Genomic DNA, 15,884 nt, shown 5'->3' on the forward strand with positions numbered 1-15,884 from the left:
AGTAGCTCTCAAAGGTGGGGTCAAACCCTCTACACTAAAGACACGCTATATGGCCATCAGAATCAGAATCACTTTATGTGTCATTTTCCCATGTACTTGCATACATAAAGAAGTATTAAAGAACATGAAATACCGTTTCCCCTCAGTTATTGGCAGTGCAACATAAAACGTAGAACCTATTTAAGAAACATATACCGGTAAGCTAAAAATCACACCCGTGTGAAGTGAGGGGGCGCTAATATACTAAAGTCTGACTCATGTTGATTAGGTGATGTAATGGTGATGTAAAACAAACGGTGCCAACACAAACATTAAACGCCATTAACAATAAAGAGACAATATGACGTAATGAGGCACATTATGGCGTAATTTTTCCTTCATTGTCAATGGCATTTACAAAACAAACATTGAACTAAAGACAAACATTAAACCTGTGTATAGGAGGAAAAACTAAAAACATAACATGGACAAACATTTAAAAAGAGCCCCAGTATGTATGTATGATTACGTGCAATTCATATAGAAAGTTAAAAGTTACCAACACCACGCACATCCTATGGATAAAGAAAGTGCCATGGTGCAATCCTTAAAAACACGTTACCAGCACAGTGCTGTTGTGCAATTAAGTGCAATTATTGTCCAGTTCAGTCCAACGCTTTATCCAGTTTTGCGGGGGGGGGGGGGGGGGGGGGGGGGGGGGGGGGAACTAAAACTTAGGGTAAAGCCTAAGTCTCGTTCATCCCGTTGCCGGCCTGCAGTTCCTGTGGGAACTTCCCTGTAGGCTGCTGCGTAAAGGCAGCTATGCCAAGCGTGTCGGTGCCGGCGCCTCGGTCTACATGGCTGCTGTTCTGGAGTATCTGACCGCTGAGATCCTGGAGTTGGCTGGAAACGCTGCCCGCGAAAAGAAGACCCGCATCAGCCCCCGTCACCTCCAGCTGGCCGTCCGCAACGACGAAGAGCTCAACAAACTCCTGGGCCGAGTCACCATCGCTCACGGCGGCGTGATGCCCTTCATCAACCCAGCTCTGAGAAACAACTAGAAAGCTTGGCCGAAGTCAAAATGAATCATCGTCATTAATTTTAACGAAACCCACAAAGGCTTTCTCTTAAGAACCACTTTTGCTTCAAAATAGTAAAAGGTAAGATGTGTTCTCGCAGCCGTTCACACAAATCTGCATGTTTGTGCAAATTGAGTCTCTACTGTGAGTGAAGACCTCACTGGCAAGGCTTGGAGGTTGAGCCATTGCGATAACATTGAGAAATCTAACCAAACTCCAGGACAAGGAACCAAATCCAGGACAAGAAAGGGATTCCCACTGACCAGGGTAGGGGCTTATCTTCACTGGCACATAACTGGAAGATATACGCAGCCGACTAAAACATCCAGCAGGAATCCACCCTTCGTCTTGTGCTGCATCTGTGTCTGAGTAAATGATTCCATAATCTTAAAAGTTGGTTTCTTCCTTTTTTCTATATACAGCTTTTGTCCCCACACGTCTCAATATTTGCCATTGACAATGGAAGGAGAAATTAGGTCAAATGTCCGCCAAATATGACGTAAATTTGTGGCAACACAAACATTAAATGCCATTGACAATGAAGGGAAAACTTACGTCATACAGTATGTGGACGAGCAAATCGGCTAACCAATCACATAAATTCAGTTGTTCATGAGATGATGTACAATGATAAGAGCACCACTTCACACGGGTGTGAGTCCTCGCTTACCGTATGTGATATTTGAATATGTCTTGCAAAGATTTAACATGTAGTACAACATGAGGTGTTAAGAATCCAACATGACAGGGAGCCTGGGGAATGTCATTACTTGCGCGAGCAGAGCACAAGTACTGTTTTCCGCTGCGTATGTCGGTGACTGCCTCGGCCAATCAGGAATTGTGAATTTTTGGTGGTCCCCTCGGCCAATCAAGGATTGTGTATTGTTGGTGGCGTCGCTCAGCCAATCCAAGCAGGGATTGTGTATTTTTGGCGTCGCTCGGCCAATCAGAGCGCAAGTTGGAAGCTTGCTGCGTATGTCGGTGGCCCTCTCGGCAAATTGGATTGGTGTAAGCTTGTGTGTGTTGTGTTGACTGAAACTACGACAAAAGATTTGATTGCGCTCGGGTGTTGCACTCTGAAAATAGCCCCACCCTTAGGCGTCTTACTGGTAGGTTGGCTATTCAGAAATAGCAGATCTACAAGCTCACAGTATGACACTTTGTGCCGCGATGAGAGCTTGTACATCTGCTAGCATCACAAGGGAAATGCAGTGAAAAGTAAACCCCTGGTAGAATACTGCAGTGATTCCCAAACCTTTTAGACGTTGACCAGTGGTGTCATGCTCGTAGAACGCAGTACCACACAGTACCACGATCGAAAATGTTTGTAAGATTTTGAATTTTGGAGAAAAGAAATATATATATAAATAATAAATAAAAAACATCACGAATCTTCTCTTCTGGGGGTTGCTGGCACAAAACCTCTACAGATGAGGGATCTGCGGTCAAATTTTGGGGGGTCCTTGACACAAAAACATTTCAGAGAGAACCACTGCTATGAGACTATGAGTGGTTAACCAACATGCCAAATTGAAGCTCACTTCAGTGACACGCTCGATCATGAAAATACAGCATGAGCACGTCTCCTCTGTGTCCATTTCTCTTTTCTAGCATGTGTGCAGCCAGTGTACTTGTTGTGAGTGCATAAAGCACGTGTGGACATGAAAGAGACACGGGAAGTATAATTTGACCTCAATTCCAAAACGTCCTCTGGGAAAAATAACCAGAATCACTTTGAAGGTAAAATGTCCCTGTGCGCGCGCATTACGCAACTTCATGTATGCATGTATCCCCCCCTCAACGACAGTAAGCAACATACAAATATCAAATACCCCCCTCGCCGAGTGTGTTACATTAGCACCAATCAATGACATCTCACAATAACATGCACGTATTACCAAGAGCTGAATGCTGACCTTCTGACACGTGGGAGAGTAATAATCACCTGTCCTTGTTACTGTGTATTGCAATTTTGCTTTGGAAAACAAACCAGATGCGTTTTCATCATGCCACCACAGACCAGTTGAGAGAGAGAGTGAGAGACAGGACACAGAAACGTGAGAGGAAGACAACACTGAAAGACAAACGAGAGAAGACAAGAGAGAAGCGGACAGAGAGAGAGAGAAAGACAGAGACTTTCTGCGTTTCAAACACGTTTCATAGACATCTCCTGACCACTACTCACACCGACTGTTGAGCTGCGGTGAACCGTATGTTGGCCAAACATTATCTGACTTGGCTATTGTTCACAAGCGCATCCAATTAAAAAGAACATGTTTACAAAGTTTATACCAAGCTAACCTTTTCCTATATAGAATAGTAAGCCTATTTCAGACAGTTTTGTAAGATAGCCTTCCCTCTAAGTTGCAATGTAACACAGCTCTGTACATGTCTTTTACTCCCATTTAAATTGTACATGCATTGTTTTGTTTTGATCGCTTTGTTCCACTTTCGCCTTGGCAATGTGAACGTATGAATTCTCATGCCAATAATAAAGCTCCTTTGAAGTTTGAACATTGAGTGAGGGAGAAAATGGGAATTCCCTCTCCTGCCTCCTTCAAATTGTTGACACACACACACACACACACACACACACACACACACACACACACACACACACACACACACACACACACACACACACACACACACACACACACACACACACGGTTCAGTTGGGAGTCAAGCGGCTTTAGGCAGGCCATTATCAGGAGTGTAATAATGGGTGCAGGCCCCTCACACATGCCACACACATGAAGCACACATAAGACACATCATGCTCCAACAGGCATATGCAACGTCTTCATCCCGTCTAGTACTGTGTTCCAGTGGTTCCCAAACACTGGGTCGGGACAGTCGGGACACATCTTTATGGATCCCTTTATTTTTTCATGTGTGTTTTTAATTATTATTATTAGTATTAGTATTACTAGAATTCGACCGGCCTTCGGCCGGAATCACTCTAGCGCCACGCCACGCCATCCAGGTGGCCAGTGTACTGTACCGTACTGTACCGTAATGTACTGTACCATACTGTACCGTACTGTACCATAATGTACTGTACCATACTGTACTGTACCATAATGTACTGTACCATACTGTACTGTACCATACTATACTGTACTGCACCGTACCGTCTATGCAGACGTCAGAATGATGAACAGATGAACCTATGTTGTTAATCATATCGGCAAGCGCCAATAAACATAAGTTAAGCTTATTCAGTTGTAGAAATGTTTTTGATCCGATCTACTCAGAAGGCTACTCACATTAGCTTCGGATGGCTATCTGTTGTTAGCCATAACACTGGAATGCGCCATATTGATTTGCACGTGCACCCACGCTTTCAGTCGCTTTTATCTCTAATTCCCCGTCCCGCATTTCTGGTCAAAACAACGCTTATTGCATAGCGGTCACTCTAATGGTGCCGGCCTGTGCTTCTCATCAGCTAGTGAGAGATCAACACCTAATCCGACAACACACACACCATTCAGTCAACATCCGGTTCGGGTCGCCGGTTGTTTTGGATCTTCAAAATAAGGGTTGAGCTTTTTTATGTATGAACATCTTTCAACATGGAAACGATTAGGACAACAAAAGTGATTATCTTAAATAAATGCGATTAGACGATTACGTAATAATTGTGAGTGACACCCCTACTATCTGCCCACAGCCCTAATCTGAGACACAGAACGAGTAGAAAACCATTGTACCATAATATCATGAGCATTAGTGAGGACCAATTATATGAAGATTAGTGAAGTGAAGTCATTCTTTAAGTGAACTAATAGATTTGATACGATTAAGCAAAAAAAGGAATGGATTCGATAGAATAATCACAAAGAAAATAATGGATAGTTGGAGCCCTATAGTCAAAACACTTCAGTCACCCTCTCACCGTCGAGTTACTCCCCATCCCTCTCTCTTCACAATTCTCCGTCTGTGGTCTTGCTATCCTCACCGGGATTAGGGCTGACTCGATGGATGATGTCATCAGCGTCCAGTCGACAGTGATTGATAGCAATCAGCGATGGCTGAGACATGGTGATTGTTTCAATAACAGTGCACTGTGCACTGCAGTGCACTTAAAACAAATGTGAGGTCACATTCTGAGTAGACATCGCCCAACTCTAGCCCGGAACATACATACGCACTCTCTGGTTACACAAAGTAGAGGCCCCACGCACGCACGCACGCACGCACAGTACAGTCAGGAATGCTTTATTTTATGCACGGAATAATAAAAAATACACTGCAACACAGGTCAACAGGCTATGACACGTGCGCACACACACACACACACACACACACACACACACTGTTTAAGAGGAACATATTAAACCTTTAGACTAGCAGAATACGGTATCCAACAACCCCAACCTGGACACTAGTTTTTTATTCCTAGGATATCTCAGGTTTAGGAGCGCTCGTTTTACCACTCTTTTACTACCGCGGATTTTTTATAGTTTTTGGATTAAGGTTGGTGAGGGGTACGTTAATAGTTTTTGGATTAAGGTTGGTGAGGGGTGCGTTGCTCCCCTGCTTGCGGTTATGTTTAGGTTAGAGTTAGAGATAGGGTTAGTACTAGTCATAGAGTACTAGTAGGCATAAACACTTGTGTGCGGTCCAAAACACAGCCCAGCGCTTCCTACTCCACTGACAACCAATCACAGCGCTCCAAATTCCCTCCCATCATAGGAATAAAAAACTCGCAACCTGGACAGCAGTCTCTCATGTTTCATGAGGCCAGGCTCTGAAACCATGAGCTCATGCAAATGGAAGACAATCTGTGTGTGATGCAAGAACAAATAATGTCATCTTTTTGTTTTCACTTCCCACTGGCCGCACACACACGGGCGCCTGCGTTCTCGCGTGTGTACGCAACAAGATGACAGTGTGTGTGATGGCTCGATTCTGACGTCGTGAAAATGTGTTTTGAAGTGTTTTGTTTCACTTCATTATTCAGACTGAAAGCCCTCCCCACGGCAGCAGTTTATGGGATGGGCGTTCTCAAAGCGACAGTCTTCGGTGATTGGTTCATACCAACCAATCAGAATAGTAGGAAAGCAGGTGACGTTGTCAATCATGAGAGGCTATGGCTAACCCGTTTGCTAACCAAACAAACACAGCCAACGAGCGCTACTAGCATGTAAACAAAAGCGGTAAAATATGTCGGATGATGTTGTTTATAAAACCTGTCGTTTCTGTAAAGAAACAATTTATCATACGACGATTTAACAGCCAGATTGATATGGTCGTGAGTCATCGCAGTGGGGGCAGCCATGTTTGTTGTCTGACGCTGTCGAGTGACGGGGCTGATGGCCAATCAGCTGCTGCGATCGGATTTTCGAACGACACTGACGCCGCCGTAGGCAGAGTCACCTGAATCGCCAGAACATATTTTCTTAATGGGCGTGGCTAGCGATTCAGGGCTGGAGCAAGGCTAGGATAATATACCAGTGTGTGGTAAAAAAAAAAAAGAAAAAAAACCTCCAGAAACCTTCCTCACCCCAGGAAGGCCACGGTGACATCAACCCATGTCATTCTAGACAGTGATGAGCTCACTGTGAAAGGGGAAACCTCTCAATGGCAATCAACCTGCCTATGTATGGACACAGTACAGCCTAGCTTTTTAGAGGTCAGGAAATCAAACGCATTTATAGTCGGAAACCCTGGACCATCTTACTTGAAGAGAGAGACTTTAAGAGAGGTTTAAGACTTTGGCTTTAAACAGACAAACATCACAGTAGTTTAGCTCCAGGTCACATTTTGAATGTAGTAATGTTCAGTAACTACAGACTAAAGACAATAAATAATTTGATGGAAAAAAATCTTCTCTCAATTCTTGTGGAGGAAAATCGAGATTCATATTTGAGCAAGAATCATGCACGTGGCCTGGGCCATGGCTCAGCGGTCCAGACTTGGCCGGTAGTCCAAGTCTGGCAGTCCCGATCCCGACGGCCTTTACTGCATGTCACTCCTCCATCTCTCTCCCCCATTTCCTGTCCCTCTATAAAAATATAAAATAAAGGTGAAAGCCACAAAAAAAAAAAACATTTAAAAGAATCATGCACGTGCAGCAGTACTGTTGTTGTACTTTGCAGCTCTCAGCAAGCCAACAGTAGAAGACTACTATATGTGGTTCTACTGGGGCCAAGCTCTGAGCGGGCCTGCCGGGCCAACAGTATAGGACTAGTACTGGGCACTGTGGGCAGCTCACAACAGAAGACTGGGTTGTACTCTAAATAGCCGAACTACAAGCTCACAAATCTACTCTTCATTTTGTGTACATTTACCCAAAATAGGGTCAGTCTGTCTGTCTCTGTCAGTCACACTAAAGAAACAAGTGCTTTCCAGAAGTGTTCAAGAGTCTTCTGACACTCACTGTGACTGTCATATAAATGTGTGACTCAAGCAAACCCTTGTGTCCGCTGCATGAAAACAGATCATGAATATCACAGGCCTTTTCCATTTTCTTTTTCCTTCTAAAACATGAGTTTCCTCACCACCGGTGCAAATGTGGAATTTAAACACCTCAGGAACCTATGAACGTGTCTAGTCTGTGAGCAGAGAGACTAGGGTTTCAGCTGGCTTCATAATGACAGGTTCTTCTGTAATCTGTATGGCCTTACATGACATCTGGGTAACATGCATATCGTTGCTGCTGTCGGGCAGAAACCTCTTATCTCCATGTTTTAACTTGAAACGGCAATGACGGCATCACACAAATGCATTCAAAGAAGCTTGAAGCGTGGGCGTGACGAAGCGACGCGTTTTTGAGCTTGTAGATCTGCTACTTTTGAATTGGAATCCTGAAAAGTAACCGTTTTGGACATATGCGCCTTATGCAGCTTCCACCCGACAGAGACTATATAATGTAGGCCTACAGACTGGAGACTGTGCTGCATTTCCTGAAAGCAGAGTGAGGTTGTGTGGCAGCATGGCCATCCAGGGCGTGCGTGCGTGCGTGCGTGCGTGCGTGCGTGCGTGCGTGCGTGCAATGCAGTATGTAATCTGTGTGGGCTAAGGTAATTTGTGCATGCGTCCACCACAGTGAACGCTCCACATTCATGTGTGGTTATGTCGTCACAGTTTGTTGTATGTGCAGCATATTGGGCCTCAAGTTTGTGTGCTCTCGTCCTACGTGCATGCCATGCTGAAAGGCCTGTCACAACTATCACCGTACATAAAACATTGTCACAATCATTTCCATTCATCGGTATAAATGAATACGTTGAAAAATAGTAATGGAACAGACCCCCCCCCCCCCCCCCCCCCCCCCCAACTGTCTAGTTGTTGTTCCAATGTTCAATGATCAAAACAAAATGACATCGTTAATCGCAAATATATGAATGACGATTAAACGTCAACTAAGATGTAATGATCGTGTTAGCCCGATGTAGGCCACATGCACCCATACCTCCATATTTTCATGCATTACATGCATTTCATGCATTACATGCTGCACACACTCAGACCAGTGTGACATCTGGGCCTGCATGCAGTAAATTCACGGCCCAGACGTGGCAGACAGACCACAACGCCTCAAACACCAACCTCCCACATGATGTTACAGTTACTCCACATCTAAATCTGTCTATAGACCATGTGCAGTTACAGTATATGTTTCTCATGAATTAGAATAGATTATTATTGCATTACTTCAAAGGCCCTGTCAACCTTTTTCTCTCTCTCTCTCACTGTATGATATCTGTCTTCTAATGTTCTAGATCTGCAATGCATGTTCAATGTGATACAGTTTTTATACTATGAATGTATACAAGCATTACTGGAGAATGCCACTTCTCAAACACTGTGGTTTTTTTTAGGCATTCTCCTTCACATTTATTGACTTTGTGTATCATTTTAAAATATTTGTGTATGTGGAAAATAAACAAACATCTATCTATCTAGATTGCTGATATGATATAGATACTCAAGATTATGAAAACTACAATATACTCTCTTAAACAGTGAAATCGTATTAGCGCTCTGATGGCAACCATTGGTTATAATAAATCTATTATTCACAGATTAAAAATAGATACTGCAAACACAGCCTGTGGAACATTGTTGAATTGTGTCATTAAGGAAAGTTTAGTGGAGCATTAATATCGATCATTGACGTTTGGCTTATATTATAATATGATGATATAATATTAATAGGTGTTACCATGCCAAGACATGTAGATGTATCACTCTAATCATTATCAAATAATAATGTGTATCATGCTATAGTAATAGGTAGCATATTAACTATGAATAATCTATACAGCCTAGTTTGGTCTTAGATTATTGTTAAGTATACACTATGCAGAGTAGAGTACAAGCTTTTTGAATATGAATAGGATGTTGGTTGCTGTCTCACTGGCATGATCAGTAGTACAAGCATATCATTCTGTATAGCATCTCAAGTGTCCAAGTGTTGAGCCCAATGTTTATGTTTGAGCTTCTCTTTCTGCGGCAACGTGCATGTAGCGGTTACATGGAAAACACATGTCAGGCCTGTCGACGTACTGAGTGATGATCACTCAGCAATTAGCAGGCAGCTAACAAAACCTCATGGGGAGAGAGCCCTGGCTGCAACAGTCACTCCCTGCCTTCTGTCTGAGCAACGGAGTGTCGGTGTGGCACTAGATATCATGACATGAATTATATTGTCTCTGTCAGGGTGGAAAATGTCGTATGTCTAAAAGTTAAAACTGCTACTTTTCAGGATTCAAATTCAAAAGCTGCAGCAAAAGTAGCAGAGCTCAAAATGCATCGCTTAGTGACCTTCTACTTTTGATGCTTTTGTGTGATGCTGCAGTATGATCGAGTAGGTCAGTAGGGCGTTCATTTTACGCTGAATCATTTTTGCTGAATCGTCACCCATTTTTGTTGAACGTTCGCTTACAGTATTATGACATGTCAAGAACAAGGATACAGCGTGCCAGGGCTCATTTGAATTGTGTCTTTTACATTTCTGTCTCAAACTACTGAATCATGCCAAATATTGTATGTAAATCATCGCTACAAAACGGTCAATATCACAGTTTGGGTAGGGCAGACATACAGTACAGTAACAGTATGACATGCCAGGAATAGCCATTGTCCAAATAGTTGTGTTTGAGCAGTCTGATCTGGCCTATGCTCCGTCCCACGCCCAGGCAGTGGGAGCAGCCAACAATAGTGTGGTGGGGCTTTTTATTGTAACACTTTTATTCAAAGCAGGGCCGCGGGTGTTGCCAGCCATGTACAACACTCGCTTTCAGAAACACCCCTGCCACTGTATGCTTAGAACAGCACAATGGACAGCAAATTACTCATTTTCTTTCTCTCTCATTTACTGTCTCCATTTATCTTTCATTCACTCACTTTATAGTAGTACAGTATCTCTTTATAGCTCATTCACGCTTTCTGTTCCTCTCTCTCTCTCTCTCTCTCTCTCTCTGTCTGTCTGTCTCTCTGTCTGTCTGTCTGTCTCTCTCTCTCTCTCCCTCCCTCTCTCCCCCCCTCTCTCTCTCTCTGTCTGACCTCAGCAAATCAGGTCATGCCGTTTAATTTCTAGATCTGACTGATGGACAATAGCAGAATTGTCCACGCAGCTAAAACGTCAGCTGACAGTGCTTTGTGTCAGAGGGCTAAGCCCCAAACCCAACCCAGCCTTTTATTGGCTTTGAGTATTGTTTTTAAACCATCCATCATACCTACAGGAGATAATACAGGCTCGGAAAGTTCAGGTAACGTTGCCAGCTAGCAGACTGGCATTGGACCACCCTGGACTTTTCCAGTGAATGATCCTATTCTGCCGTTAGCTGGCCAGGCGTGTTCCACCACACAGCTGTGTGATTTCCCCCCGTCTAGTTGTTGTAACAGACAAAGAAGTGACAAATCCTTGTTGTGTCAATGTGTCCTTGAGCAAGATGTTGATTTAGGCAATGTGTCACACTGGCAGTTCAAGTCACTCTTGTCGAGAGCGTTGGCTAACTGACAACGATACGAGAGGAATAAAACTAAAGTGACTTCAACGTCGTCAGTCATTGCAATGTAAATAACTGAGTTACATGCAGGGAGTTATAACTCCCTGCATGAGATATGAAACAAAGAGACAGATACAGACGATTCCAACTCAAACACCACACATCTCTTTACTGTATAATGTATATAATATTACCGATGACATTATGTTTATGTTTTGAAATTCAAGCATCTATTCAAGCACTGCATTCAAAAGTCATGTGTTGTTCTTTACATTATAAGCATTGATTGAAGTCAGTTAAACACATTTGAGTGTCAAATGCATGGAGGGATTCCCAGAATCGTAGTACCAGCGCTTCAAAGGCATAGATTGCATTTTTGTGCAGATTTTTAAATGCTGCCAGACTAGTGCTGGTTAACCACTTGGGCATTTTTCTGGGCATGTCATAATAGGCAAACATTTGGCAAAAATAGCAGATATACAAGCTCACAATGAGACTCAACGCAGCAGTGTTGTGAGTTCACAATGTGCCTCAACATTGCATGTTGTGAGCTTGTATTTGTTTTGGTGAAATTATTTGGTGCATAGAAAAAAACAAGTAATGATGACATGTCATATGTCATATTTGTCAGGTGAAACAAGCGCCGTCTCCGTTCTCCCCCCTCCTCCCCCATATTATTATTATTATTAGTTTTGTAACGTGTATGTTTCTGTGTCACAACCTCGCGGTTGTTGTTTGCGTTCGTTTCCGAAGTTCTATTCGTGGTTCAATCACAGCTGTTGTCGCTTCGAGCTGCGGTCTTAGAGTGGCCGCGGTGCGCTAATATTGTATTAGTAGGAGACACTTTCCCAGGGAGCACTCACTTCCGCGGTGCGGGGCAGCCAATCATGACTAGGTCGCTACTACGTGATTGGCTACACAAGTTTCAGACTATACCATTGGCTTAGGGGGCAGTCAATCATGACTAAGTCACTATTAAAAACGGTCCTGTTTATATGTCACCTGACAAAAAGAAGAGGTTGCCAATATAGAGCCCTGGAGCTATAGGCCTACATTATTGTGTGGGTCTTCCACCGGGTCTTCCATGGGTCCGGAACCCCTAAGGGGTCCTCAGAGTTACTATAGGGGGGCCGCTAAATCTTTGCTTGATTGTTTTTATATTAACAAACAACGCATCATCCCTCTTCTTCTGAACATTAGCCGAAAGTAGCCCCTCACATGTTTGTTTGTTCGTTAATTGTGAGCTCCTTATAGATTGTCTATTGTCTATGTAGCACTTTGAGATTTGTTTCAAATGTAAAGTGCGTTAAAAATAAAATGTATTATTATTAGTATTATTATTATTTTCGGTGTAAAGGGGAAAGCAGCAAACCAAGTACAGAGCCAAAGGTCAAGTTTAAGTATTGAGGGTTTAAGTGGATACATGTATGAAATAAACAAAAAATAATTTACACAACAACGATGATAGTCAATGGAGCCATCTATGAAACAACATATGAAGACCCCTGCATTATAGGGTTTAACTTCAACTGGGGAAACAGAGGACAGAAAAGGTGTAGGATGAAATACCCCCACCAGTCAGGAACATCCGGCCAGTGGCCAACAGTGTGGAAGACTGTGGTTGTACTGGGCAGCGCCCAAAAGGTCAACAGTAGTGGACTGTGGTTGAATTGGGCAACACCAAAGTGTGCATGGGTGTAACGGTATGATCAGGACTTTACTGGCAATCTTTCCTGGCTACAAACTAAGGTTAAAAACCACAGAGCTGTTTGGTTAACTGTTTGCTTAGATAGTAACGTAGTGTAAACAAACCCTGAGAGTGGTTCACTCAAACCCTGCATCAACGTTGTTTGGTCACAATTTTAGAACCGGGCTTTTCCTAGATCAAGGGTTCGCGAACGTTTCAGGCCGTGACCCCTCAAAATAAATCAACAGAGACAACAAGCACTTGGAATTGTAGGCATTACATTTAGTTTGTCTCGGTTCCACCGATAATAAACAGCTCGCACCACCAGTCGTTGTGAGCTTGTAGAACGGCTAGTTCCACAATGTTTGCCTCTTTCTTACGGAATATTTGACAATTTGGCCAATTTGGCATTAAAAGGGCTTAAGTCATTAAATTGTAACTTGAACAGGATACCCTGGCCTGTCTACAATTAATACATTACAACAAGATACCCTGGCCTGTCTACAATTAATAATGCATGTTGGTTTGTTTACCGTTGAGTGAGAAAACAATCTTGCGTATTAGATTTTGGGAGCACCATCCTAGAAGTGTGTGTGTGTGTGTGTGTGTGTGTGTGTGTGTGTGTGTGTGTGTGTGTGTGTGTGTGTGTGTGTGTGTGTGTGTGTGTGTGTGTGTTTATGGAAGGTGCCAAAAGTTATTACCTGCTGCAGATCATACAGTACTTTCAAAGTCACTATATCCACTATCTGTACATGTTGTGTTATTGTGACAAGTGGCACTGTACGTAAATTACTGTTATATATTTACATTATCATGATGCAACCAAATGCCGATAGCACAGCCCAGCAGATAGTAGAGCCCTGCAACACCACTGCCAGTATGTCATTACAATGTCATTACTTGAATCGGACATGGGCCAAATGCACTGGCTCACTCAGAGTATACAAATGGAACTTGTCTAGGACCCACGCAACCTGTTATCATGTCCCTTATCATTCTACTCCACACACACAGTCACACACACACACACACACACACACACACACCGTCCTACACACACAGTCACACAGTCACACACACACACACACACACACACACAGTCACACACACACACACACACACACACACAGTCACACACACACGTCACACACACACACACTTTACTTACTTTTCAGTGCCTGGATCAGAGCCTTGCCATCTTTGATGAGCTCCTTGATGAACTTGTTGGTCTTGTCCAGCTCCAGTTCGTGAGACTTGAGTCTCTCCCTGAACTGCGGGCTGTCCAAGTAGCAGTCACTGAACTCCAGAGCGGGGAGCCCCATGGTGATGATGGTGATGATGGTGACCCACCAACCGGCTTCACACACTGAGCACACACACACACCACCAAGGTGGAGTGTGAGATATTTGACTTGGGCTGCTGCTGGTGTGGCTGGAAAAAGATGTAAAAAAATCCTGATAAATTACAAGACGTTGTTGCACGGGAGTTGTAATGAATATAGACAGAGGAACTCAAACATTAAAAGTCGCTTTTTCCCTCCTCACCCCAGTGCTAGCTTTATTGTGGCAATGGAACCTAACCACATAAAGGATTCGAAATCGGGTCTCCTCTCCCGCGTAAGGGGAAACCAAGCTTTTTAGGCAAGAGAGGGGAAAACACTGAAACAGCAACAGGAAAGGTGACAAAAAGGGTCCTTGTGGGGTGTTGGTGGACTTCAGAATGGTAGAAGCCTTTTAACATGCAAGCCCAAACAGCATCTCCCCCCTGGCTGCACAACTAAGCCGAAATAAGTGTCTTTATCCGGGTAGGAGACGTCGAGAGGACCGGGACTGGGAGGGCTGTCAGTGTAGTCCAGGTAGGCTTATACATTCCTCAACGCCGCGTCATTGTGGACCGAGGACCGGGAGAGAAGTCAACGGAGAAAGAAAAAAAAAGCCCCGTTCTCTCTTCCTCCTCCCTGGGCGGTTTAAGCGGCAGCAGCACTGCTTATGCTTTTCCTCTGGATGTCCTCGCTCCATAAAGCCTAATTTATTACACTCCGTCTCGCGAGAGCCTCGCGTTGCCAAAAAATAACTGATCTACATTGCTATCGAGTCAACGACGCGGTCGCGAGGCGGGGAGGCCAGAGCGAAACCGTGCTTGTAGATCAGTTCTTTTTGGCGCCGCGACACCGTCGTACTGCGGAGGATCAACCCATTTGATCGACAGTCCATCCCGACCAATGGCATGGCTGGAATTCAGTGAAGCTGAGCTGATGGGGATTCTTGGGGAACCGTTTTGTGCCTTCAATTTACAGTGGAACTGTATTTCAGTTTAAGTCATATTTGGATGTGACATTAAATTGAGATGGGCAACAGCCACGTGTCAATAAAAAAATTAAATACATACCGGTACATGTACCACAGCAGTATACAACTGTAGTATTACATGTTTGCTATCTGAGTAATAATACTAGCAGCAACACATGATGAGCATTTGTTTGTATTAAGTCTAATCAATTTTCCACTCAAAAAATTGGGTGGTAGTTAAGAACCAAATATCAATTATAACGGGATAATGTATAATGTATAATTGATATTGATACCCTATGTATCTTGGGTTTACACCTAACAGCACCTGAATTAAACAGATTGAAGAGAATCCTTAGTATTATATGGTACTGTGCAAGTTTGTCAGACATGGCTCAGACATGTTCTCCAATGAGACATGAATGGATTTTTCTTATTTTGGGGCCCACTAGTTGTGGAATATTATATGGGCAGAGAATATTCAGAAATATTATCAAGGGGTTTTGCAAATTAAGGAACCAAGTTCCTGGAATAAAATTGAGGGGCGAGATGGTTTAGGGGCGACCGTACCTGATACCAGTTCCTGTCAAGTGTCAAATACAAAGGTTTTATGATTTCGAAGACTATGCTATAGTTTTCAGCAACGTCTCGTCATAGAGAGCCCCCTCTCTCTGTTCTCCGCTCCCTCGCCGTGTTGTGGGGCAAACTGAACCATATAGCTGACTTGACTATATGACCATTAAGAAGATGATGTATGTATGTATGTATGTATGTATGTATGTATGTATGTATGTATGTATGTATGTATGTATGTATGTATGATTTAATTATTTGACGTATATGTGAGTAATGTATGTTTGTATGTTTGTTTGTGAAAAAATTAAAAAT

At 43.3% G+C, this 15,884-nt stretch overlaps 1 protein-coding gene across 2 annotated transcripts in view; it reads right to left on the reverse strand.

The window, feature by feature from the left end:
* LOC306928502 (rho GTPase-activating protein 26-like) overlaps positions 1–14,656 on the reverse strand; it is a 158,324-nt gene extending 143,668 nt beyond the window's left edge. For both annotated transcript variants that reach the window (XM_079508673.1, XM_079508672.1), the window contains exons 1-2: positions 14,253–14,656; positions 13,876–14,139 (exon numbers count right to left, since the gene is read on the reverse strand). In XM_079508673.1, the coding sequence (XP_079364799.1) occupies positions 13,876–14,029 (154 nt within the window). In that variant the 5' untranslated portion in view covers positions 14,030–14,139; positions 14,253–14,656. The remainder of the gene's footprint in view (positions 1–13,875; positions 14,140–14,252) is intronic.
* Between the last annotated feature and the right edge of the window lie 1,228 nt (positions 14,657–15,884).

The sequence above is a fragment of the Electrona antarctica genome (genome assembly GCF_951216825.1).
Source record: "Electrona antarctica genome assembly, chromosome: 8".
Classification (NCBI taxonomy): domain Eukaryota; kingdom Metazoa; phylum Chordata; class Actinopteri; order Myctophiformes; family Myctophidae; genus Electrona; species Electrona antarctica.